This window comes from Lolium perenne, chromosome 5 (genome assembly GCF_019359855.2).
Source record: "Lolium perenne isolate Kyuss_39 chromosome 5, Kyuss_2.0, whole genome shotgun sequence".
Classification (NCBI taxonomy): domain Eukaryota; kingdom Viridiplantae; phylum Streptophyta; class Magnoliopsida; order Poales; family Poaceae; genus Lolium; species Lolium perenne.
The window spans coordinates 261,438,588-261,462,819 of record NC_067248.2 but is presented as its reverse complement, the minus strand read 5'-3'; the positions used below and the strand labels follow the sequence as shown (position 1 = coordinate 261,462,819).

Genomic DNA, 24,232 nt, shown 5'->3' with positions numbered 1-24,232 from the left:
TTAAGGAAGGTAAGTTGCTGACAGCGGGCTGCCCAAAACGTGCATCTTTTACGTGGAGAAGCATTATGCATGGCAGGGATCTGTTGAAGGAGGGGCTTATCTGGAGGGTGGGCAATGGAAATGATATTGATGTGCGGAATCAAAATTGGATTCCAAGATCATCCCTCCAATGGCCTATGGGTTTTAAACCAAACCAACAGGTGGAGAAGGTAAGTGAGCTGTTATCACCAGGTGGTGGAGGATGGGATACTGATAAGCTGAACGAGGTGTTCTATCAGGCGGATGTCGATGATATACTGAAGATACCAGTGGGTAGAGCTGGATCTGAAGACTATGTTGCATGGAATTACACCAAGAACGGTGTTTTTAGTGTACGATCGGCGTATCACTTGAAGAGGCACCTCAGGGCGGCGGCTACGGGTATGGCGAGTTCCTCACGCAATGTTTCAGAACACCAAGGTTGGCTGTCACTTTGGTCTGCTAATGTGCCTGGCAAGGTGAAAGTCCATGGTTGGCGAGTGGCGAAGAATGCCTTGGCAGTGGGTGAGGAGTTGAAGAGGCGCAAAATCAAGGACGGAGTCAGGTGTATAGTCTGTAACAGGGAGGAAACGGTTTTTCACCGCTTTTGGTTGTGTGCACACTCGATACAGGTCTGGGAAACCATTAAGGATCTCACCGGACTTGGGCTGCAGCCCCCGCCGAGGGAATGCCAGTCACCCCGTGCACTACAGCGATGCATGTTACAGCGGTTTGGGCAAATGGCAGAGCAGGAGCTGGCGATGTATCTAATGGCGCTATATCACATGTGGTTGGCAAGAAATGAGGCTAGGGACGAACTGATGATTGAAAACCCGGAGAATACCGCTCGGCGTATCGTAGGGTTGACGAAAGAGTGGCGGGCTCTCAAGCAAATTACTACGGTACAGGGGAATCAGGTGGAGGAGCACTGGCGACCTCCACAGCCGGGCTGGCATAAGGTTAACTCAGATGGGGCTTTCTCCAAGGAAAATAACCATGGGGGTGGAGGTGTGATCGTCCGTGATCACCATGGAGCGCACATTGCATGTGCAAGCCATTTTTTCCCCTACGTGGATGACCCGGAGAGGGCGGAGCTACTGGCATGCCGAAAGGGGGTTCGTCTAGCGAAGGAGCTGGGAGTGTCAAGGATAAATCTGGAGATGGACTGTGCGGGCGCTGTGTCAAAACTGAATCACCAAGAGCGCTAGACCGATCGGCTCATGGTCCTTTAGTTGAAGATATCAAGCTGCTTCTGGGAGAGTTTGAGGAAGTTGTAGTCACTCACGCGCGACGATCATGCAATGGAGTTGCGCATAGACTAGCAAAGGAAGGCTGCGGAAATAATTTGAATGAAGTCTGGTTGGGATCACCCCCAGAATTTGTAATGAACCTTGTTGCATCGGATGTTGATGTTTAATTAAAGGCAGCCGTTAATTCTCAAAAAAAAAAAAAAAAAAAAAAAGGGGGCAGCAATTCAACATGCAAGACCATGCTGAAGACGATACACAAATAAAATTGGTATGCGCCATCTACACTAGACCATACTAGAACAGCATGCTCTGTACCAATCGTTATGTACTGGACTCAAATTGATTATACTAGAGTAGACTACTAGTTCAGCAACTTGACCAGAGGAATATGAGAAAATCACACCTAGATTGATCTAGAGATTTGGAACCGTGGAGGTGGAAGAAATTACTGCAGCAGCCGAGCGGGGTAGAATAACTTGGTGCCTGAGAGCAGCTGGACCAACAGAGCAAGGAAGGGAAACGGAGAGAAGATCCAGGCGGCCGGACAAGGTGGTGCTGCCAAGAAGCTCAGGCCGCCTGGACCCCTGCCCCTGGGGCGACGAGGAGATAAGCCACGGGCCGGTAGGCGAGCACTTGATGGACTAGATCCCCGCGCCGGAGGCGAGCATCGGGGCGGCGGCGGGTTCAATCTGAATTCGCGGCGGTGAAACACGCTCGCCCAACCTAAATCAAGGACAGAGAAAAAAATGTGGGAGACGACAGGGGTCGAAATTTGGACTCTTGGCTGGAGCAGTTAATCGGAAATTCCCGTTTAATCGCGCTATCGGACCGATTAAATGGACCCAACGAGTAACCCACGCGATTCAACCTATTTTACACGGTCATGGTCCGAGTACCGATTAAACGGACAGGTAATCGTGTAATCGGCCGAGTTTTGAAACGTTTTATTGGTGCGCTCCTCAGCTAAAGTAACCCATTCTTGCATGTGCTTCCAAATTACGATACCAGACAATAATGAAACCATAATCATTCGTCGTAGTCATAGTCTCCAGCGGCAAACCTGTCCTCCGGAAAGTATCCAGCAATAATCTTCCTCCCGTCGTACCACTCCCCATCCAACCCGATCCTGCACTGGATCGAGTGGTCGAGGCAAGCGTACTCCAGGAACACCTCCCCGGCTCCGGCAACCACCGGATGATCAGCAGCACCATGGCCGGGCCGCGGGACGACGACCTTCACCAGGTCACCGAACTTGCGCGCCTCTTTTGTAAGCTCGTCCAGCACCTCCTGGTACACCTCGTCGTCTTGGAGCAGGTCCAGCGAGATCATCTTGGCAAATCGCACCACTCTCGTTGCTCCTTCGACTTGGTGCGGCTCGGGAGACCGACGACGATGAACCTGCTGGTGGTGCCCCCAGTGAAAGGTGCTTGTGTCTGGTTGATGACGATCTGGAGAAGATGGCCGGCCGTAGAGAAGCAGGATCTCCGGAGTGCCGTCTGGTCTTCTGAAGTGTGAACACTCGATACGGACCGTAGTCCAGCCCTGCGCGCAAGCAACCCAAAATTACGTCAGTATGAACCATGAAATCATGAAAGAGAATCGAAGACCAGAATTAATAATCCCCCCCCCCCCCGGTTTAATTAGCGCTAGTACGTTCTGTCGCCTAACTTGTAGATCGAGAGGGAAGGGATCGGAGACGCGAACCTGCGGTGGGTCGTGGCCGTCGGCCGGCGGCAAGCCAGGAGGGAACTCCATATCTGTGGTTGGCCGTCTCTGTGGAGGGTTCTCCGCCCAGTTCTTCTCGAAAACAAAGGGCCGGCCGGCCATGCTAGCTATCCGTCGATAGGCGGCGTGCTCTGCCTCTGCCTCTGCGTGCGACGGCTCGCTGCTTATGTAAGGCGCGCCTGCGTGGTGGGTCAGGTTTTTGGTTTACCCCCTTGGAGTCGGACTCGGACTAGAGATCCTGGATTCCTGGCGCGTTAGCCTGATGGTTTACACGCTCTTAGCTGGATGGGAAGCTCTGAAGTCTGAACTGAAGCTCTTCCTCAGAGCTTGACGATCCACATGGCCACATTGAACTCGCGTTTTGCAAAGCCTGAACTGTAGGTTCATCTGAATTTGGAACGGTGGATAATACAACTTTGAGGCATTTGATTCAATAACACGGACAAATCACTGCAAACTACAACGTCCCCTGACCGAAACCTGTACGGTTAGGTCAGTGGCATCACATCGACGACGATGATCAGGAGCTGCTGCCTTGGCTGCCATGTCTCACGAATCAACTCGAGGAACTAAAAACTCGGAAGCATTCAGTTCTCAGACCACAGGAGAGCATCCTCTCTTCGAAAACAAAGTTTACCCAACCAAAACTGTCGAGAACGTTCAAGTTTCCCGCTACCCAAAATCCTGCTGCCTCTGATCCGTCCTAGCTGGTAATAAAGACCTCCTACGGGTACGGGAACTACTGGCTAAGAAAGGGCACCACCAGCATGTTACAATCGGTAAACCATATGAACTATGTTATTTTACATGACAATATCAATTGTGCTCATGGCCTCTACTCACAGTAGTCAGTTAGCATGATCCACTTGTGAAGACAGTTTTCCTATTTCTGGTTTCACAAGTTGTTTCTTACCTCAAGTTGAACATGTGATTGTTCACTTGTCAAATACATACGCTGAGATGCTGGGTGAACTCATAAGTGCTACTGAGCTTTTTTGTTACGGAACCAAAGCTTGAGTTCATGTTACGATCCTCTGAAAGTGATTGTGAGATATGCAAGGCACGTCAGCTATTAGCTGGAGAGGATAAATATACGATTTTTGGTAATCGAGAGTACATAAACATAAACTGACATGAATTGGGAACTAAAACATGATGTGCGACACTTTCCCTAGAATCAAGCATAGGTGGTTAATTTTACAGACTTAAATAAAGAGCTAATCATGTTATTGTCCCTGGTTATACATATTTATGTTTCCATCTGGGGATGCTGTTTTTAGATGAGAAGCCACTTCTCCAATGTTGAGCATTCATAGATAATACATTATTTACCACATGAAATCAGAGGGAAAATATTTTTCATGGTCTCAAACTCTCAACTCCCTGTTATAACACCAATTTGTTGTAACGAGGAAATATTTGTTTTTCCAGATTCAACCAAAGTATGCTCCCTGACTGCCAACACCAAGATGTAGCATTACGACAATTTTAATGATTTTTTGTCAAAAAGGACCACCTGCCCCACTGAAATGGCAAAAAGGACCACCCCTAAGTGCCAATGGCAAAAGTGTGGTGGCGGCACGCTAGCCAGGCGACACGTGAAGGATGCCGCCGCCGGCTGTGGCGGCAAGGCCCGCCGCCGTGGCGTGTGGCGGCACGTTCACGCCAGCGACTGCCGTTCGTTCGCCCGCCGTTAACGCCGTCGACCTCTGGTGGGCCCCGCCGCCACACAGGGGGGCGGCACGCTGACGTGCAGCCTGCCTCCACCGGCAGTGGCGATAGGCCACCCTGGGGCCGACCAGCACGGCAGCCTGGCACTGATACGCACGCTTTTCAGATGATTGCTTCATTTTTTGCTGATTGCAGTAATTTCCCGCCTAATTCTCCCGCTAGATCTGTCCAGTTCTCTATAAAAACAGGCGTCGATGTTATTTGGTACACAAGTTACAAGTCCTTAGACCTTAGCCAGCATGAGTGTGTCTTGCTCGGACCAGGATTTTAGGCTGATGAAGGGGAAGAATGCAAGCTTGCCACCGGGGGTTCGAGCAGAGAGGTGTTGGTGCGGACGCTTTGCGAAGGTGAAGGAGGTGGTGGATTTCTCAAGTTCGGCATGAAATATTTCATGTGCGCTTATTACGATCATGATCCACACGCACGAACAAGTTCATCGTCCTCGAGGCCTGCAGTATGTTCTAAAAGCATGATTAAAAATCCTCGAGGCCTGCGGTATGTTTCATTAATTTTTATTTATTAACCGTCTTATTTTTGTTGCAGTCTCCCCCGCCCCTTTGCAACTGGTTTCACTGGATAGACCAGGAGCAGCCGGATTGGGCGCGCCGTGAGGTGGAGGAAAAACATCGGCGTGCATGGGCAAGGTTCCATGAGGAGGAGTGTAGGGAAAAGGATATTGCTAATGATAAAGCAGTGAGAGAGAGACAGATACAGAAATTAAGGGCGGAGAAATCTCGAAATCGTGAAATAAATCAGAAGCGGATGGATGATGAGGCTGCTCGTAGGTATGCGGAGGAAGAGGTGCGCAGGGAGGCCCGTGAAGCGGAAAGGAAAAGATTAAGAGAAATGGCTGCTAAGGCGCATGCAGCAGAAGAACGCGGCGGCAAGAGTGGAAAATTGCCACGCTAGACGCAGGGCAAATAGAGTGATCTGTTGTAGTAACTACGTATGTTAATTTATATTTTACTTTCTTGTTGTATCTTAAATTTCGTTGTAGTGATTAGCCGTATTTTAATTTAAGTTATATTTCCATCTTTATTTCGTCAGATGTATTAATAATAAATGTTGATTTCCCGGAAAAAGTTCACGCCTAAATTTTCCCGCCTAAAGTTCCCGCCTTATTTTTTCCCGCCAAAATTTTGCGCCATGAGCCCCGACCTGCTCGCAGCTATGTGGTTCTATTTTTGAGATATGCCAGGGCTGACATACCCCAGAGCTCTTTCGAGCAATCACTCTCCCCCTACACCCCTCATTCAATTTGACACATAACACTTTTAACTGACTTCGATGAGATTGCTTCACTCTGTGCTCCCGAGATATGCCTAATGCATACCTCTTTATTGCCTGGTCAGCGGAGTCCTTCACTACAAGGAAAAGGCCTACCGCCGGCGAACCTCAAAGGCCCATTGCCGGCGCACCACGAGCCCGCCGGTGCGAACGGGCCGGTGATAACTGGCCACTGCCGGCGCACCAGGCGGTGCGCCGGTGGTAATTCGCATTATCCCCGGCGCACCTGTCTTGTTCGCCGGCGGTACGTTATACAAGAAAACAAAAAAAATTCAAATCTAGATCTAGATCTAGCTAATCAGTGGTTGTCGTCTCTGCGCCGGTGTAGGAAGTACAGGAGGTGCAGGAGGATGGCGGAAGCTCCCGAGGTCGTCGCGTCGGTCTAGGAGGAGGAGGAGTAGGCCGGAGGTGGAGGAGCCTGGAGTAGGTGGAGGATGCCGGAGGTGGTGGAGGAGGCTGGACGTGGTGGAGGAGCCCGGAGGTGGTGGAGGTGGCCGGAGGTGGCCGGAGGTGGTGGAGGATGCCGGAGGTGGTGGAGGAGGCTGGAGGACGTTGTGGCCGTCGGTGGCCATCGTGGCCGTCGGTGCAGTAAAGGTCGCCGGAGTAGCTCGCCGCAGTAGCTCGATGTAGTAGATGAGGAGGAGGAGGAGGAAAAGAGCAGGAAAATGTGAAAGTGAGGAGCACAAGCAGGTGTGGAGTATATATATACCATAGGTTACTGCCGGCGCACCAAGTAGGGTGGTGCGCCGGGGGTAATTTTTTTCTTTTTTTCACCCAAATCTTAAATCTGAAAAAAGTCCTGTTTCTGTTTTGAATTTGACGAATCCATTTTTTCTCCAAACGGCCGTAGGCCGTTGAATTCGAATAGGAAATTTCAAGTAGATCGATTTTGATATAAAAAAGTTTTTCATCGGAGGTCGTATGCAACCAGAAATCCCGTTTTACCGAAAGATGACGCCATTTTGCATAATACATCGAAATTCAAATTTTCATTTTTTCACTAAAACTAGATCACATATTACATGGGCATTTCAAAGGATTTTATTTTTTGAATTTTCTATCATTTTCTATTATTTTTTTGAAAACTGAAAAGGCGATTCCCGGGGGGGGGGGGGTGGTGGTGGAGTGAAAAATCTAGGCAACTTATCACCAGCGCACCACCATATAGGTGCGCCGGGGGTAAGGTGCCCAGAATTTTTGCTTTCGGCCAGATCTCTTCGAATTTTATCTCCGGCACACTAAATTTTCTTGTGCGCCGGCAGTATAGGTTCTTCGCCGGCGCGGCCTAACATGGCTCGCCGGCGGTATTTTGCCACCGGCGCGCGTCAATGATGGTGCGCCAGCACTGTTCCGTGCAGCTATAGCCCTTTTCCTAGTAGTGCTTGTCAGGGAAACTTTGCCCAACTAGCAGACTGTCATCTCCTAGGCCTGGAACAGAGGGAAATTCATTGCTTACGGTTATGGTCTGTAAGAAGTCAGGGTCCATTGGACCTGGAACCCCCCTCTGGGAAGGACCAGCGCCTTCTTCGTCCGATGAGGATTCAGACGAAGATGAACGAGCGTCATCATCCAACGCCTCAGCCAATCCCTCCACGTGTACGCTGATGTCGACGACCGCGGACCAATATCCTGGGTCAGCATTATGGTGGCTAGGCATCTGCTCCGATGGGCCGATGCTAGGAGCAGCGGTGATGGCAAGGTGCTACGACGGGCCGGTGCTAGGGCCTGCGGTGATGGACAGCTGCTCCTCTGCAGCGGTTCTACTGATTCCGAAATCATCACTAGCTGAAATAAACTTCACATACACCATTGATCGTCCGTACATAGCAGCACCAGGTGTGCTTGCAAACCTCATGTATGTACACCAATTTGTATCATTTTTTACCCCCCGCAAACCCCAACGGGAAGGTCCTGTCCTATCATTCCCTTCTACGCAGATAAGAGCCTCAACCGTCATCCTCTTGCCACACATCCCCTGACCAAATGGGCCTCAGATGCATTTTCTTACATCCGCAAATGTTGTATTAACCATATCAACTTCCATCGAGTCACAGTTCGAGAAATCCACCCCACCAAATTCATCACGTACGACTTGCCCATAGAACACTACCAAATTTTCCATCATACCTACCGTACAACCAGATTTTTAAAATAAGATTAGTAACATCCTACCTTAAATCATATTCATGTTTTAATAATTTCATTACATCAGATATTTTAACATGCCATTATGACTTTTTCAAAATAATTACTCATTTATTTTTAACAATAAAACAACACACTAATTCTTAACAAATACTTCAAAAATATTATAAGACCACATATCAAAAGATATCATATATATACCTCTATTTGCAGATAGATTTACGCGCCGGAATATTCCAAGTAATAATACCAATAAGCAACTACATAAATGCTGCACTTCTGAGAGCAGGTGTCTGCTCGAATCCACCTAAAATATACATTCAAAAATCTAGTTATAACATGTGGATTTTGTCATCATAATTAATAAAATCCATCTAACATACAAGGTCATCACTTAATAAAATCCACCTAAGGTACGCAGTCATTTTTTCAACAAATTATACCATTTGCTCATATCATCATATGTTAAAAGTTTAATAATACTACATTACACTACAACATGCTGCTCAGATAAAAATCTCACTTTACTTACATGCTAACCTAATGTTACTTGCCTAATTACAGAGTAAGATACACTACACTACACCGAAATTTGCAAGTGAAAACAACATACATGCAGCTCACGAGAGAAGAGAGAGTCAGCTCACCTTGATGTACTAATCAAAAGCATGCATGCACTTAACCATCAGCATGCAGCTATATTGGCTATATCGATGCATGGACTGAATTCTGGTTCTCTTCTGCTTCTAGTCAGCTCATGAAAGGCAACTGCTCGTCTGGGAAGAGAGGATGCTGGTTTAAAGCATGTAGGTATCTACACTCGTCTGGGAAGAGAGGCTGAGAGGCTGCTGCTTTAAAGCATGCAGAGACAGAAGCTGAGTGAGTTGCTGCTGCTTTAAAGCATGCAGACTGAAGCTCTTTCGGTGATGTAGTTTCTGTATCAGCGACGGACGTCGTTTCATGTCTCAGAATCACACTGTACAAGATACTGATAACAGTTCACGCCAAATGCCTGGGAACCAGCCGAGTTACACCCATACTGATAGTAGCAGCTACATTCACGGTCCAAAGCAAAAAAACATAGGGAATCATTACACGTCAAAGCAAAATTCGTGGGAATCAATCACACGCACAACGAGGCGCAGGCCTGCTACGTTTGTCCCCCAGGCAGGCGACTAGCTTGTCGCCACTACCGGTGGAGGAAGGCTCCACGTCAGCGTGCCGCCCCCCTCTGTGGCGGCAGGGCCCACCAGGGGTCGACGGCGTTAACGGCGGGCGAACGGCGGCCGCTGCGCGCGAACGTGCCGCCACAGCTGGTGGTGGCATCCCCCACGTGTCGCCTGGCTAGCGTGCCACCACGGCACTTTTGCCATTTTCACTCAGAAGTGGTCCTTTTTGCCATTTCAGTGGGGCAGGTGGTCCTTTTTAACAAAAAATCAATTTTAATAACTACTTGCACTATTTTTTTTATAAGACGTTTTGGCGAGCCAATTTAGCTTGCAAAACGTTTTACAAAATGAAACAGAGGAAGTAGCAAATATGTGGAGTTCTGGCCATGTAGTATCCATCTACCAGCTCATCCGTCCGAGTGTCCTACTCGTAGTCTCCAACAGCGAACTTGGACCGAGGGAAGAACTCGGCAGCAATCTCTTTCCCGCCATACCACAACCCATCCATCCTCCTCCTGCACCAGGCAGCATCGTCAATGTGGGCGTACTCCAGAAACACCTTCCCGACTCCGGCAACCACCGGAGCAGCCTTACCGCCGATGCCCGGGCGGGGCCGTGGGATCACCACCTTCACAGGTCACCGAACTTGCTTGCGTCTTCGGTGACATTCTCCATAAAGTCCCCGTAGAACTCATCATCCTCGAGAGGGTCGCCAGGTGAGAGCATCTTGGCCACGCATACAACATTAGTAGCCCCTTGGTCAGCGTTGTCATGCGTCGCTGGAGATTGTCGATGACGGCGACTGGTCCAACGCCCGTTGTGCTCAGGGCGGTCATAAGGAGTAGCCGCGGTGTTTGCCCGGTGGCGGCGGCTGGAGTAAGCCACGTTAGCCGCCTCTGGACAATGCGGCCCCATGCACAGAATTTCACACCTGCGAGTAGTACCATCTGGCATCCTGACAGGTGGTATCCGATGGTCCATGTTAACCACATCCAGCACCTCCAGCTGCAAGTCAGCAAGAGGAAATTAGAGTTAGAACAAAACTAAGAATTCCCCAGCTAATTTAAAGCTACTGATGGAAGAACATACTAGTAAAATGAACAAAATTAACAATTCCCCAGTTTAGCAGCTAGCTTGATATGTTTTTTCGAGATTGTTTAGCAGGTTTCGTTCGTCAGCTCAACTTGCAGATACGAAGCGATGACTGCGGAATTCGAATAGATGAACTCATGGATCGATCGGGAGGGGGTCGAAAAACACATTCTGAAGTGGATCAAGGAAGGGGCGGGACCGCGGGAGATAGAACATGGTGCTGGCGGTGGCGGGAGCGGCCGTCGGCCGGCCCGGAGTTGGTCCTGCAGCGTAGATGAAGTAGGAGATCGGAGAGGCCAGCCTGCTTCAGGTGGTCGGTGCGTCTGTCAGCCGGCGGTGGGGAGGGAGAGGGAGAGCCGTACTCGTACTTGGCCATGGCGATCTACGCGGCGGCTGGCGATTCCGCCGGTGGGGAATTGGCCGGTTTCAAATAGGATCGGTTTGCCTGGACAAGTTCTTTTTGCATGCGGGAGTAGATGCTTCTTTTTTGAAAACCAATATGACCAGCTTTATTAATTTGCCATCACAGATACATCATTTGCTAGTATCGAGGTGATATAATCAGGAGGGTCTTCAATCCAAACAATCGATTGAGTACCCTCTGATTGACTAGCTAATGTATGTGCAGCCACATTTGCTTCCCTAGGACAGTGGTAAAAAACTATCTCAGTATAATTACGGCTAAGAAGAGTACATTCCTCGTATATCGCCGCCGCTGGACCAACAGAATTGCCGCCATTTCTCATGACTTCGATTACATCAGAGCAGTCAGAGTTTACCTCTATTCTGTTGCATCCCATTCTGTTAGCTAGCAGTAGCCCATCACGCAACGCTATCGCTTCAGCCGTCGATGGATCAGATACAAACGGAATGCCACGGTTGCTTGCCGCCAGAAAAAAGCCTTTGTCATCTCTGATAATTGCCCCCGTACTTCCGGAGCCCGTCTCATAGCTAAAGCCGGCATCAACATTTAATTTCACGAATTCTTCTCTCGGTCTTCTCCAGCCATGTCTATTGATTCCTTCCTTCTTTTTTTTTTTTTTGCACGTGAAAAATTAAGAGCCAAGGTAGATATTGCCTGGGCCGTTCTGGCTGGAGCTTGCACCACTTCTCCATGAGTAGCTTTCCTTCTCTCCCACCAAATGTACCAAACAGCAGTAGCTATAAGGTCGTTCCTGTCCACATCAGGTAGTAGTGGAGCCTTGACTGATCTGTTGCGTAGAAGCACTTCAAGAGCTGAGCCTCCCTCTGATTCGAAGTTGCATACTTGTGCAATCAGCTCACCCATGCCTAAAAAGTTCCATATCTCCTGCACACGAGGGCAGCTGAAAAAGGCATGCCTAATGCTCTCACAATCCGTGCGGCAAAGCTGACACTGTAAGCTCGGCTGCATATGCCTGTTTGCAAGAACTCCGTTGCAAGGTATAGCTCCTAGGAGAGATCTCCAACAGTGTATTTTGATCTTCGCCGGTACATTTAATTTCCATAGTGTCTTCCATACCGGCAGTGCTGACGAAGTACCAAAAGCACTAGTACGTCTCAGTTTGTTACCATGTTGGTGCTCCCACTCCACAAAATAACAGGATCGCACAGAAAAAACCCCAGTCTTTGTAATATGCCACGAAATGAAATCATCCATCATTCCTCTTGCCAAAGGAATATTTAGAATACGTTGTGCATCAATTGGCCAAAAAATCCCTCTAATAATTTCTTCATCCCAACAATTATTCTCCACATCTATAAGTTCAGAGACTCTTGTATACACAATGTTACCTCTTCTTGTTGCAATCTTTCTGTTAGGGGAGCTGGAAATCCACGGATCATCCCAGATATTTATTTGAGTACCATCTCCCACTCTCCATATATGACCCCTTTTAAAAGTTTGGATGCCTGCCCATATACTTTGCCATGTGTAAGAACTCCCCTTCTTCAACTTGCAATTGAGAATATCACCTGAAGGGAAGTACTTTGCTCTCAGCACCCTTGCACACAATGAGTCAGGTTCTGCAATTAGCCTCCAGACCTGTTTCGCCAACATTGCCAAATTGAAACAGTGCAGGTCTCTAAACCCCATACCACCTTGTTTCTTGCCAACGCACATTTTCCACCACGCAAATCAGTGCATATGTTTCTGTTGATCATCATCTCCCCACCAGAATTGGGACATTGCAGTGATTATCCCTTTAATTATCTGTTTGGGTAGCTTGAAGACTGACATGGCATATGCAGGAATAGCTTGAATGACGGCTTTTAACAACAACTCCTTTCCACCAAAAGACAGGATTTTCTCCTTCCAACCACTCAGCAGTTTACAAACTCTATCAATAATGTGCTGAAAACAATCCGATCTATCCACCCCCACTGAAGGAGGAAGTCCGAGGTATTTGTCAGTAATAGATTCAGTCATAATATTTAAAGATTGAGCATACCTCCGCACGGGTTTCCACGTCCGTACATGGACTGAAAAAAAATACTTGATTTGGCCTCACTAACAAGTTGTCCTGAGGCTACACAGTAATCATCCAGCGCCCGACACAAGCTAGTAGCATTTGTTTCATCGGCCCTCATCAAAATTAGTGAGTCGTCTGCAAACAATAAATGTGATACTGAGGGGGCATCTCTACACACCTTGACTCCTATCAAATTTCCAGCAGTTTCTTCAAAGTTTAACAAGCTAGAAAGACCCTCCGCACATAGCAAGAATAAATATGGTGATAGAGGATCTCCTTGACGGAGCCCTCGGGATGGATAAATATAATCAGATAGTACATTGTTTAGCCTGAGTTGATACCTTACTGATGATACACAAGCCATAATGAGCCCCACCCAGCCTGTATCAAAGCCTAGTCGAACCAGAATTTTCTCCAAAAAGCACCATTCGACTCTATCATATGCCTTGTGCATATCAAGCTTAACTGCACACGTGCCATATTTCCCTGTCTTTTTATTCTTGATCGAATGATAACATTCATATGCCACCAACAAATTGTCCGTAATCAGCCTCCCGGGCACAAACGCACTTTGTGTGGGTGATATTATCTCTGGAAGGAGCCTTTTCAGTCTATTTGCAATAAGTTTCGAAATGACTTTATAGATAACGTTACATAAACTGATAGGCCGAAATTGAGTTACAAACTCTGGATTCTCCACTTTTGGTATCAGTACTACTGTGGTATTGTTCCAACCCTCCGGTATAGTCCGTGAGTTAACTGCAATCAGCACCTCATCTGTGAGGTCCTCCCCAATGATATGCCAAAACCGTTTGTAAAAAACTGCGTGTAATCCATCAGGGCCTGGTGCCTTCAAGTCACCGATATTAAACAAAGCTTTTTTAACTTCCTCTCGTGTGTACGGAGCTAACAAAATCTGGTTCATGTCCTCTGTCACACGAGGAATAACTTTATCAAAAACTCCTTGGTCTGGATTCTGTACGTCTGTGCTGAACAAGTTCTGAAAGTAACCTGTCGCCAGGGACATGAGCTGATCCGAGTCTTCAACAACGTCACCTGACTCAGTTTTCAGTGATTTGATGAAATTCCTCTTCCGCCTAGCGGTAGCTGAACGGTGGAAAAAAGCTGTGTTCTGATCCCCATGCTTCAGCCAGTTCACACGGCCCCGTTGCACCCAATAGAGTTCCTCTTGCTCAAGTAAGTTTTCGATACTCATCTGAATCTCTTTCTGTTTTGCCACTGCCTCATCGGACAACTCGCCAGACATCACAATGTTCAGCTCCTTCTGTAACTCTCGCAGTCTCCTTCTGGGCCCTTTCAGAACTTCTTTGTCCCATCGATGTAGTGCCTTATGCACGTCCTCCGTATGATCGCTCAAAGCTGAACCTGCATGGAGTTGCTTTGCTCGTTCCCATGACGTTTGTATTATATTCTCCACTGATTCCTCGCACAGCCATCGCGCCTCAAATCTTAGTGGTCCTCTTTGTGGTATTGCATGCATACCAGCATTGTACTCAGTATTAATAAGAATCGGCCTATGATCTGATTTACCGAAGTCCTCATTGACAACACCCACAAGCGGAAACATTGCTGACCATCTTGGATCACAAACGGCACGATCAAGTCTCTCACGCATCCTCCCTCTTCTCCATGTGAAGATATCACCAATATAGCCCATGTCCTCCAAATTACACATGTTAAGCGTATCGCGGAACATTTGCATGCATCGTTGAGGCCTTGCATTGCCTCCTTCTTTCTCACTCGCATACATGATCTCATTGAAATCACCTACCATGACCCACGGTAGGTCAACTGCAGTGTGCAAAGATCGAATATATTCCCAAGTAAGATGCTTTTTCTCGCCACTTGGTTCACCATATAAACCAGTTAGTCGCCATCCCGATCCGTTGTGTTCGTTAATGCGGATATCAATAAAGTTCGGGGTAATATCCTTTGATGTGACCTTGATCTCTTTATTCCAGAACATCACGAGACCGCCACTTCTCCCATCGCTCTCCGAAACCAACATCTCATCAAAATTCAACCTCCTTTGTAAATTTTCTGCCTTTGTCCTACACAAATGCGCTTCAGACAGGAAGAGCACATCCGGTTTCAGACGTGCCTGAAGCTCCAAAAGCGCACGTACTGCCGAGGATTTGCGCATCCCTCGACAATTCCATCCTATGATGATCATTGCTCTCGCCGCGCCGTCGAGCGAGCCCGCTGATGAGAAGGGTGGTAAAAGTAATCACTTTAGACTTCACGTAGAGAACAACACACAGCCTTGCCTAGGCAAGGTGACTTGAACCGATCGCGGCCCCTGCAGAGCAGATGACCACACCGGGAAGAAAAACCAGCAACGCTAACACGCGCTGGGACGTCGGACGACGGAGCCGTCAAAAGCTAGATTGCTTCAGTAATCACAATCCATGGGACTCCACGTGACTGTAGAAAGCCAGTTGGGGAGTTGGGACTAGCTTCCGGAAAGGCACCAACGCGAGCGCCGGAGAAATCGGCCGCACGCCGCCAACGGCGGCGGCGGCGTCTGAAACCCTAGGTACGTACGAGGCCCTTTTTGTTTATTCCATGATCTGCAACGGGAGTAGATGCTTCTATTTTCTAAAAGGGAAAATTTGCTGCCGGACACTGTTATTTTTTGGTCTTTGCCAAAACACACCGTTAAAACGTGTCTTTGCTCAGTACCATTATAATTTCACGGTACGTTTGCTAAAACACACCGTATGCCCAAAACGGAAATCTTTATTTTTTTTATTGCGAATTATTAGATTATTGAGTATGAAAAACCGATTCATGTAAAAAAAGAGAATCAAACCGGTTTTATTACTGATCTAGAGGAAAAGAACCAAACAGACTTTATTCCATACGCCTAGCGACGAAGCCCTTCAATCGATCAGCCACGATCCCTAGCAGGATTTGGGAACCGCCGTCCTGCATCTTGCCGGCCGCCGTCATTCTGCTTCTTAACCGCCGGCGAGCACGCGTACGTCGTCCCCGACGGCACTTCTATCCCTCAATCGTTCCCGTCTCACGTCCGCACACCATCGGCGACCGGCTGAAGAGACGCAAGGCGCGGCGCCACCCAAGAGGGGTCCCGGGCCTTCACCGGCCCGCTGTCGGCCGCCCTCGGCCGCACCTGCCAGCGGCCTCGCGCTGGAGAACTATCTGCCGGCGGCCATGGATGGCGACACACACTGGCGACACAGCCTGGGTGCCCGAAGGGTAAGTTTCTTCCTTGATTCTTTCCCAATTACGCCTATATGTATATTGACCCTAGTCGAGAACTGAATCATTTGCTAGCTCACGTCTCATGGCTGTAGATAGCCCACTGATATTATTCAGTAGTAAGAATTGCTGAATATGATTATCCCAATACATTACGTGATGCCTGCAATTTTGTGCACTTTATCAGTATTCAATAGTTATATCAAGGGATCTCTTATATCAATCAATACTGATGGTCCGTTGTAACAATTTAGATTACCCTATGGCCACATTTCTTGGCGATTATTACTAGGTACTTGATCCAGTCTTACTAGAGTAATTTTCTAAGAATATAGTCTGTAATATCCCTATTATTTTGAACAGGATGGATTGTAGTTCAGCTACCAGAATTGATGTCCGGGTGTGTGCATATGCTGAATTTTGTGATAATGGGACACAAGTATGGCATCCAACAAGAGATGAACTGAAAGTTGTAGACAGGGATTGTGCCAATTTCAAAGATTTCAGCGAAGAACTTGATCAAGAAATAAAACATGGACCAAGTCAGAAGTTGTTAATTACTTATTGGGATAAAGTTAGACAGTCTTTTGCAGAAATCAACCATGACACTTTGTTGTTGACTGCAATAGACATGTATTGGGATGAAAGGAGGCTTCCTATTAGAAGAGAAGTACAAAATCAAGATATCAAACTGGGTTGTCTTGGATGGAAAAGAAATGGCTCTAAAGAAGCTCCAAGGCGATTGGGATTCTAGCTTTGAGGATGCTTTCAGCTTCAAAGCTGAGCTGGAGAGGACAAATCCAGGAAGCATAGTGGACATTCAGTTTGAGAAGGATGCAGAGGGCAAACAAAGGTTCACTAGGATGTTTGTTGCCCTGCGTGCATGTGTTGATGGGTTTTTGTATGGTTGCAGACCATTTGTAGGGGTGGACTCAACAGCATTAACTGGAAAGTGGAAAGGACAACTTGCATCTGCCATTGCTATTGATGGAAACCATTGGATGTTTCCAGTAGCATACGGTGTATTTGGTTAAGAGACGGCTGATAATTGGACATGGTTTTTTGACAGGCTGCACATGGCTATTGGGTCACCCCCTGGATTAGTTATATCCACTGACGCGGGTAAAGGTATAGATGCTGCTGTCACCCAAGTTTTCACAAATGGAGTGGAGCATAGAGAGTGCATGCGGCACTTAGTCAAGAACTTCATGAAAAAATTCCGTGGTGATGTCTTCCTCAAGCACTTGTGGCCAGCTTGTAGAGCGTATAGAGTTCTTCGGTTTGAGCAGCATTACAATCCTATGCTTGAAGCATCTCCTGAAGCCATGCAGCGGCTGGAGGACAACCACAAGCACCTATGGAAAAGGTATCAATTCTCGGAAACTAGCAAAGTAGATTATGTCACCAATAATATTGCCGAATCCTTCAATAGTTGGATTAGAACAGAAAAGTCTCTTCCAGTCATTCCTCTTTTTGATAAAATAAGGCAGATGATAATGGAGAAAATGGACTTGCGAAGAAGAATTGCTTATAAACTTTGTGGGAAAATTCTTCCTCGTGTTGTCAAAGAAGTAAATGCTAAGAGCCGAGGACTGCCATACGTCCACACATTTTCTAACAAAGATCATGACAATGTTGCACTTTTAGCTGAGGTTCAAGGTGTTGCTAAGGACCTGCAACCATGGAGGCATGCATTGGATCTCACAAATAGAACATGCACATGTAGGCAGTGGCAAATAATTGGTTTGCCTTGCTATCATGCTCTACATGTTATCACTAGCATGAGAAATCCCAAGATGGAAGATTACATCCACGACTACTACTCAGTTAACAAGTTCAAAAAAGCATATGAAAACTGGGTGGGGCCAATGACAGATAGGCAGCAGTGGCCGAAGGTAGACCCTGGCTTTAAACTTTGGCCCCCTATTCTAAAACGTGCAGCTGGGAGGCCAAGGACAAGAAGTTATAAAGGATGGGAAGAAGGAGGAAAGGGACGCAGAATGGTCACATGTAAACGCTGCCATCAAAAGGGCCACATGAAGAAAACTTGCAATGAGACTGTGCTTGATCCTAATGCACCTCCACCTGCACCACCTAAGCCGAAGAGAGTAAGGAACAGGAGCAAGAAAGCAGTTGAAGTTCAACCACAGTCTAAACAGATTGAAGCACCATCTACACGCGTCGAAGCATCATCTCTTCAGACTACACCCTCGAAGGCCCAGGCTCCATCCATGGATATTAGTAGCCCAATGACAAGAAGGTTATCATAAATGCAATTTTTCACTAATTTCCTGCTAGCAAAAATGTTTACAAATGTCTTCATACTTTTCTGCAGCCGCACGCGCCAATTAGATCTTGATTATGCGGCTATACAGGGAATGTCCACACCAACAAAACAACTTCCTTGTAGCTCTATGACAAGAAGGTAATCAAATATGCAAGTTCTTTTGCAATATTACATGATGTTTGTTTTCCAATGTGATTTAGATGTGTGTGATTATGTTCTGGATTGGGACTAAATGTTGGGCAAATTGTTTTTGCATCCGATTGATACGTACAGACTAACGACACAGAAAAAGCCTGTTTTTTGGCATTAGAAACTCATTCCTACGGACTAACAGGGCCCTGAAAAAAACCGTTCAAGCTAAAAACGGTTGGTCCAAAATTTTGACAACCAAAAAAAAACCGATCTAAACCGGACGGTGGATGGTTCTCCTAAGCAGATAATTCAAACTTTCCGTTTTGGGTCACATAGTGTGTTCTAGCAAACGTACCGTGAAATTATAATGGTACTGGGCAAAGACACGTTTTAACGGTGTGTTTTGGAGAAGACCAAAAAATAACAGTGTCCGCCAGCAAATTTTCCCTTTCTAAAATGAGTTTTAAACGTATATTTTAATGTGTTATAATATTTAAGAAAAAATATTGCACGTACAATTCAACGTTTCTATGTGCTGCAAAGTCATTTCACAAAATAGCTGATATTCTTTGTGTCATGTATAAAAAAATAAAATTTGGTGCGTAAAAATAGCTCTTATTAAGACATTTGTTTCTCTTTTTATACAGAACACAAAAAATGCAATTTTTCCATGAAAATTGAAGTTGGTTCCTAAAATCTCAATTTTTTTAAAAAAAATAGCTCTTATAAATCACGACATAAAGGGTTCATAAAAAAAAGCTGGCCTGCTGGGGCGTCGTGTAAAAAAAATGGCTCGTATGGTATTACTTCATCCGTTCTTAAATATAAGCCTTTTAAAAGTGATGTGGGTATTACCCTTCGGGTAACCAATGTTATGTTACCTCCTAGGCCCACCAAGGGCCCATGAAGATCATCCACCGACTAAGGTGGGCCGATACGTCGGTTCCGAAGAAAGATTCTTGATGAACAAGGCAAGAAGATGAAGTATAAGGAAAGTTTAGACATAGAATTCTTTGCAAACTAGTCGAACCCGGACAGAACGCTTGGAACCTGGCCTGCAATATAAGGACCAGGAGAGGGTGTGCCGAGGGACACACAATCACCACAGCCAGATTCACCGCAAGTCTAGAGCTAGATCATTAGAAATCTTAGCCTCTCGACGAGATCTTAGTCTTAGCCTTCGGCTACCCCATTGTAAACCCGATAATTTCGATAATCAAGATCAGACAAGCAGGAAGTAAGGATTTTACCTCATCGAGGGCCCCGGACCTGGGTAAATCTCTCTCCCTGTCAGTTTGGTATCTGATGTCTGGTGTTAGCCTGCAGGATTCCGTCAAACCTAAGCCCCAAAAGATGGGCATTGCCGAGGAGCACCCTCGTCAATTGGCACCGTCCGTGGGAAGGTTGTCGGTACAAGGCATGTCATCGGCAGCTCCGGTCACATCAGCAACATTCGTGCTGACCTCACCAACACCTTCAAGCCCAAAAAATTCGGTTTGTTGCGGGTCCTTCGAGTTCACTCCACGCGCTGAAGCATCACATCCGATTCCTTTGGAGTTGCGTCGCAATATGGATACAACCTTCGGCGGTGTCCACTTCATCGTTGATCCCGGAGGGTTCCTTCGACTTCCAAATTCGATTACATCAAGCTTAAGGACTTCGGCTCCAGAAATCATTGTCCCACCGATAGCCTTAGTGGGCTTGCCTGGGAACAGCAACGGGAGCAGCCCAAGGAATTTTGGTAGCAGCGACCTCAATGTTGACCCCAAAGTCAAACCTGTACAGCATACGTTACGTCGTTTCTCAGAACCAAAAATAAAAGCTATTGGCGAAGAAGTTAATCGGCTCCGTGATACGTCTCCAACGCATCTATAATATCTGATGTTCCATGCTTGTTTTATGACAATACCTACATGTTTTGTTCACACTTTATATCGTTTTGATGCATTTTCCGGAACTAACCTATTGACGAGATGCCGAAGGGCCAGTTGCTGTTTTTGGTTTCAGAAATCCTACAAAGGAAATATTCTCGGAATCGGACGAAATCAATGCACAACATCTTATTTTTCCCGGAACCTTCCAGAAAGTCAAAGGGGGACCAGAGGGGAGCCCTGGGGGCCCCACACGTGTGGGCGGCGCGGCCCAGGGGGGCGCGCCCCCCTAGTGTGAGGATGCCCCGTGGCCCCTCCGACTCCGCCTCTTCGCCTATAAGATGCCTCCTGACCTAAAACATCGAGACGGATTGACGAAACACCAGAAAACCTTCCAGAGTCAGTTTACCTACTTCTTTCTATCTTAGAAGCAAACACTTGTGTAAACTGTGTGCATTGATTCTTACATGTTTACCTATTGCACTTGTTATATTGCTTTATGTTGACAACTATCCATGAGATATACATGTTACAAGTTGAAAGCAATTGTTGAAACTTAATCATCCTTTGTGTTGCTTCAATGCATTCTACTTTGAATCTATTGCTTTATGAGTAACTCTTATGCAAGTCCTATTGATGCTTGTCTTGAAAGTATTATTCATGAAAAGTCTTTGCTATATGATTCTTTTGTTTACTCATTGTCTTCATCATTGCTTCGAATCGCTGCATTCATCTCATATGATTTACAATAGTATGATCAAGATTATGTAAGTAGCATGTCACTACAGAAATTATTCTTTTTATCGTTTACCTACTCGAGGACGAGTAGGAACTAAGCTTGGAGATGTTTGATACGTCTCCAACGTATCTATAATTTCTGATGTTCCATCCTTGTTTTATGACAATACCTACATGTTTTGTTCACACTTTATATCGTTTTGATGCGTTTTCCGGAACTAACCTATTGATGAGATGCCGAAGGGCCAGTTGCTGTTTTCTGCTGTTTTTGGTTTCAGAAATCCTACAAAGGAAATATTCTCGGAATCGGACGAAATCAATGCCCAACATCTTATTTTTCCGGAACCTTCCAGAAAGTCAAAGGGGGACCAGAGGGGAGCCCTGGGGGCCCCACACGTGTGGGCGGCGCGGCCCAGGGGGGCGCGCCCCCCTAGTGTGAGGAGGCCCCGTGGCCCCTCCGACTCCGCCTCTTCGCCTATAAGATGCCTCCTGACCTAAAACATCGAGACGGATTGACGAAACACCAGAAAACCTTCTAGAGCCGCCGCCATCGCGAAACTCCAATTCGGGGGACAGAAGTCTCTGTTCCGGCACCCTGCCGGGACGGGGAATTGCCCCCGGAAGCCATCTCCACCGCCATCTTCACCGCCATCGCTGTCTCCATGATGAGGAGGGAGTAATTCTCCCCCGAGGCTGAGGGCTCTACCGTAGCTATGTGGTTCATCTCTCTCTTTGTGATCTAGTTACTCTGGTGATGTTATTAAAGTACTCTATTCCTCCTTCATGATGTAATGGCGACAGTGTGTGCATCATGTAGTACTTGGCGTAGGGTATGATTGTAATCTCTTGTAGATTATGGAGTTAACTATTACTATGATAGTATTGATGTGATCTATTCCTCCTTTCATAGTCTGTCGGTGACGGTGTGCATGCTATGTTAGTACTTGGTATAATTGCAATGATCTATCATGCACTCTAAGGTTATTTAAATATGAACATCGAATGTTGTGGAGCTTGTTAACTCCGGCATTGAGGTGCTCTTGTAGCCCTACACAATTAATGGTGTTTGTCATCCAACAAGAGAGTGTAGAGTGGTTTTATTATGTGATCAATGTTGAGAGTGTCCACTAGTGAAAGTATGATCCCTAGGCCTTGTTTCCAAACATCGGATCTCCGTTTATTTACTGTTCTGTTGCATGTTTACTCGCTGCCATATTTTATTCAGATTGCTATTACCACTCATATACATCAATACTACTTGTATTTCACTATCTCTTCGCCGAACTAGTGCACCTATACATCTGACAAGTGTATTAGGTGTGTTGGGGACACAAGAGACTTCTTGTATCGTGATTGCAGGGTTGCTTGAGAGGGATATCTTTGACCTCTTCCTCCCTGAGTTCGATAAACCTTGGGTGATTCACTTAAGGGAAACTTGTTGCTGTTCTACAAACCTCTGCTCTTGGAGGCCCAACACTGTCTACAGGAAAAGAAGCGTGAGTAGACATCACTCCGCAAAGCTGGTTTTATTCGAGAGCTCAAGGAAACTGAATGGGTAGCTAATCCAGTCATGGTGCCAAAGAAAGATACGACAACTCTTCATATGTGTATCGACTTCACAAGCCTCAACAAGCATTGCCCAAAGGATCATTTCCCGTTACCTCGCATCGATCAAATAGTCGACTCCACAGCAAGTTGTGATCGCCTCTCCTTTCTCGATGCTTATTCAGGATATAATTAGATCAAGCTCAGAAAAGAGGACCAGGAGTTAACTGTGTTCATAACTCCGCATGGTGTTTACTGCTACAATGTCATGACCTTCGGATTAAAAAATACAGGTGCAACCTACCAGCGGTGCATGCAAGTCTGCCTCGGGGAGCAGATTGGCCGAAATATTGAGGTTTATATCGACGACATCGTCGTCAAAACCAGAAACGTGGCCACGCTCATTGATGACTTGAGAGAAACTTTCTACAATCTCGACAGATACAAAATCAAGATGAACCTGAAGAAATGCTTCTTCGGGGTACCAGGAGGCCAAGTACTCGGGTAAGCGAATCTTTTTTATCGACTACTACTCCCATCGGGAGCTCCGGTGAAACAACGCGTCATAGCTTACCCGGCAATACTCGGGGGCTACAAGGTTTATTACAATGTCGACATTGACTACTACTCCTATCGGGAGCTCTGGTTATCGACGTAGCATGGTTTTTCCGGCAATACTCGTAAACCATAAGTTCTTATCAAAAATAAATTCCATCAAAGCCTCAAATAAACATGTGAGTGCCGCAGTTGGTGGAAACAATACAACATACGAAAGGCTCATACCGGAGCACCGTGTTACGAAGCCGAATAAAAGGCGCATAAATCCCTCGTTTACTCGAAGGTTGTCGTTCTTACAAAAATACATGCGACTCTACAAAAATTGCGATTACTACAGGGTCGTCGAGTGCGCAAACTGACCTGATCACTCAGTTGCCTTCGACAAAATAGAAAAATACTTCGGCTGGATTTACGGTCCATCGATTTGTAATGGTGTTAAAAAAGACCATCAATTACACATAATATTTTAAAAGCATCGACTTCTTGCAACGCAAGATCCTCTTTAAAAAGAAGAGAGAATGATTTCTTCCAATTACAAAAAGCACACTATGTGCAGGGACATTTGAGAATTCCTATCATGACGAGGTCCCTTGATCTTCTTGATTCTTCAAATCTCTTTCGGTACCTGCCTTCATCCTAAAATTAATAATATGAGAAGGATGCCTATCTATGGGATAGTATTGATCTAGTCTTACATTAACATTGGCTATGGATTCTAAATCCATGGTCGGATGACATGCTACAACAGAAGCAAGTGCTAATTCGGCTCCAGCGAGTAGCTCTTTTCGCACCAAAGATCAAATTCTGGCAGGGGTTTTGAATCGATTAAACAAAGCTGACAAAGTCTCGGGTGCTGGATCCAAAGGAAACATAGTTTTCCATACCATGGTACTTATGAAAGTAATAATGAATTTCTCAGCTTGATACTCGAACTTCGCCACGGTTACAGCCTTTGACCTATTTGTCCAAAATTCACACTTCGGGTGAGATA

At 46.4% G+C, this 24,232-nt stretch overlaps 3 protein-coding genes across 3 annotated transcripts; 1 reads left to right on the top strand and 2 right to left on the bottom strand.

Moving 5' to 3' along the window:
• Positions 1-2,191: 2,191 nt before the first annotated feature.
• LOC127298397 (uncharacterized) lies at positions 2,192-3,119 on the bottom strand. The gene is made up of 2 exons (XM_051328260.1): positions 2,973-3,119; positions 2,192-2,810 (listed from the first exon to the last, which is right to left on the bottom strand). The coding sequence occupies exons 1-2, from the start codon at positions 3,093-3,095 to the stop codon at positions 2,295-2,297; spliced, it is 639 nt and encodes a 212-aa protein (XP_051184220.1). The 5' UTR covers positions 3,096-3,119; the 3' UTR covers positions 2,192-2,294.
• A 7,810-nt stretch (positions 3,120-10,929) lies between these two features.
• LOC139831836 (uncharacterized) lies at positions 10,930-14,545 on the bottom strand. Its single transcript, XM_071821184.1, has 4 exons — positions 13,640-14,545; positions 12,371-12,440; positions 11,566-11,665; positions 10,930-11,059 (listed from the first exon to the last, which is right to left on the bottom strand). Exons 1-4 carry the CDS (start codon positions 14,543-14,545, stop codon positions 10,930-10,932), a joined length of 1,206 nt encoding a protein of 401 aa, XP_071677285.1.
• A 1,208-nt stretch (positions 14,546-15,753) lies between these two features.
• Positions 15,754-20,942, top strand: LOC127302894 (uncharacterized). Its single transcript, XM_051333610.2, has 3 exons — positions 15,754-16,107; positions 16,474-18,370; positions 18,446-20,942. Exons 2-3 carry the CDS (start codon positions 17,187-17,189, stop codon positions 18,537-18,539), a joined length of 1,278 nt encoding a protein of 425 aa, XP_051189570.1. The 5' UTR covers positions 15,754-16,107; positions 16,474-17,186; the 3' UTR covers positions 18,540-20,942.
• The last annotated feature ends 3,290 nt before the right edge of the window (positions 20,943-24,232 follow it).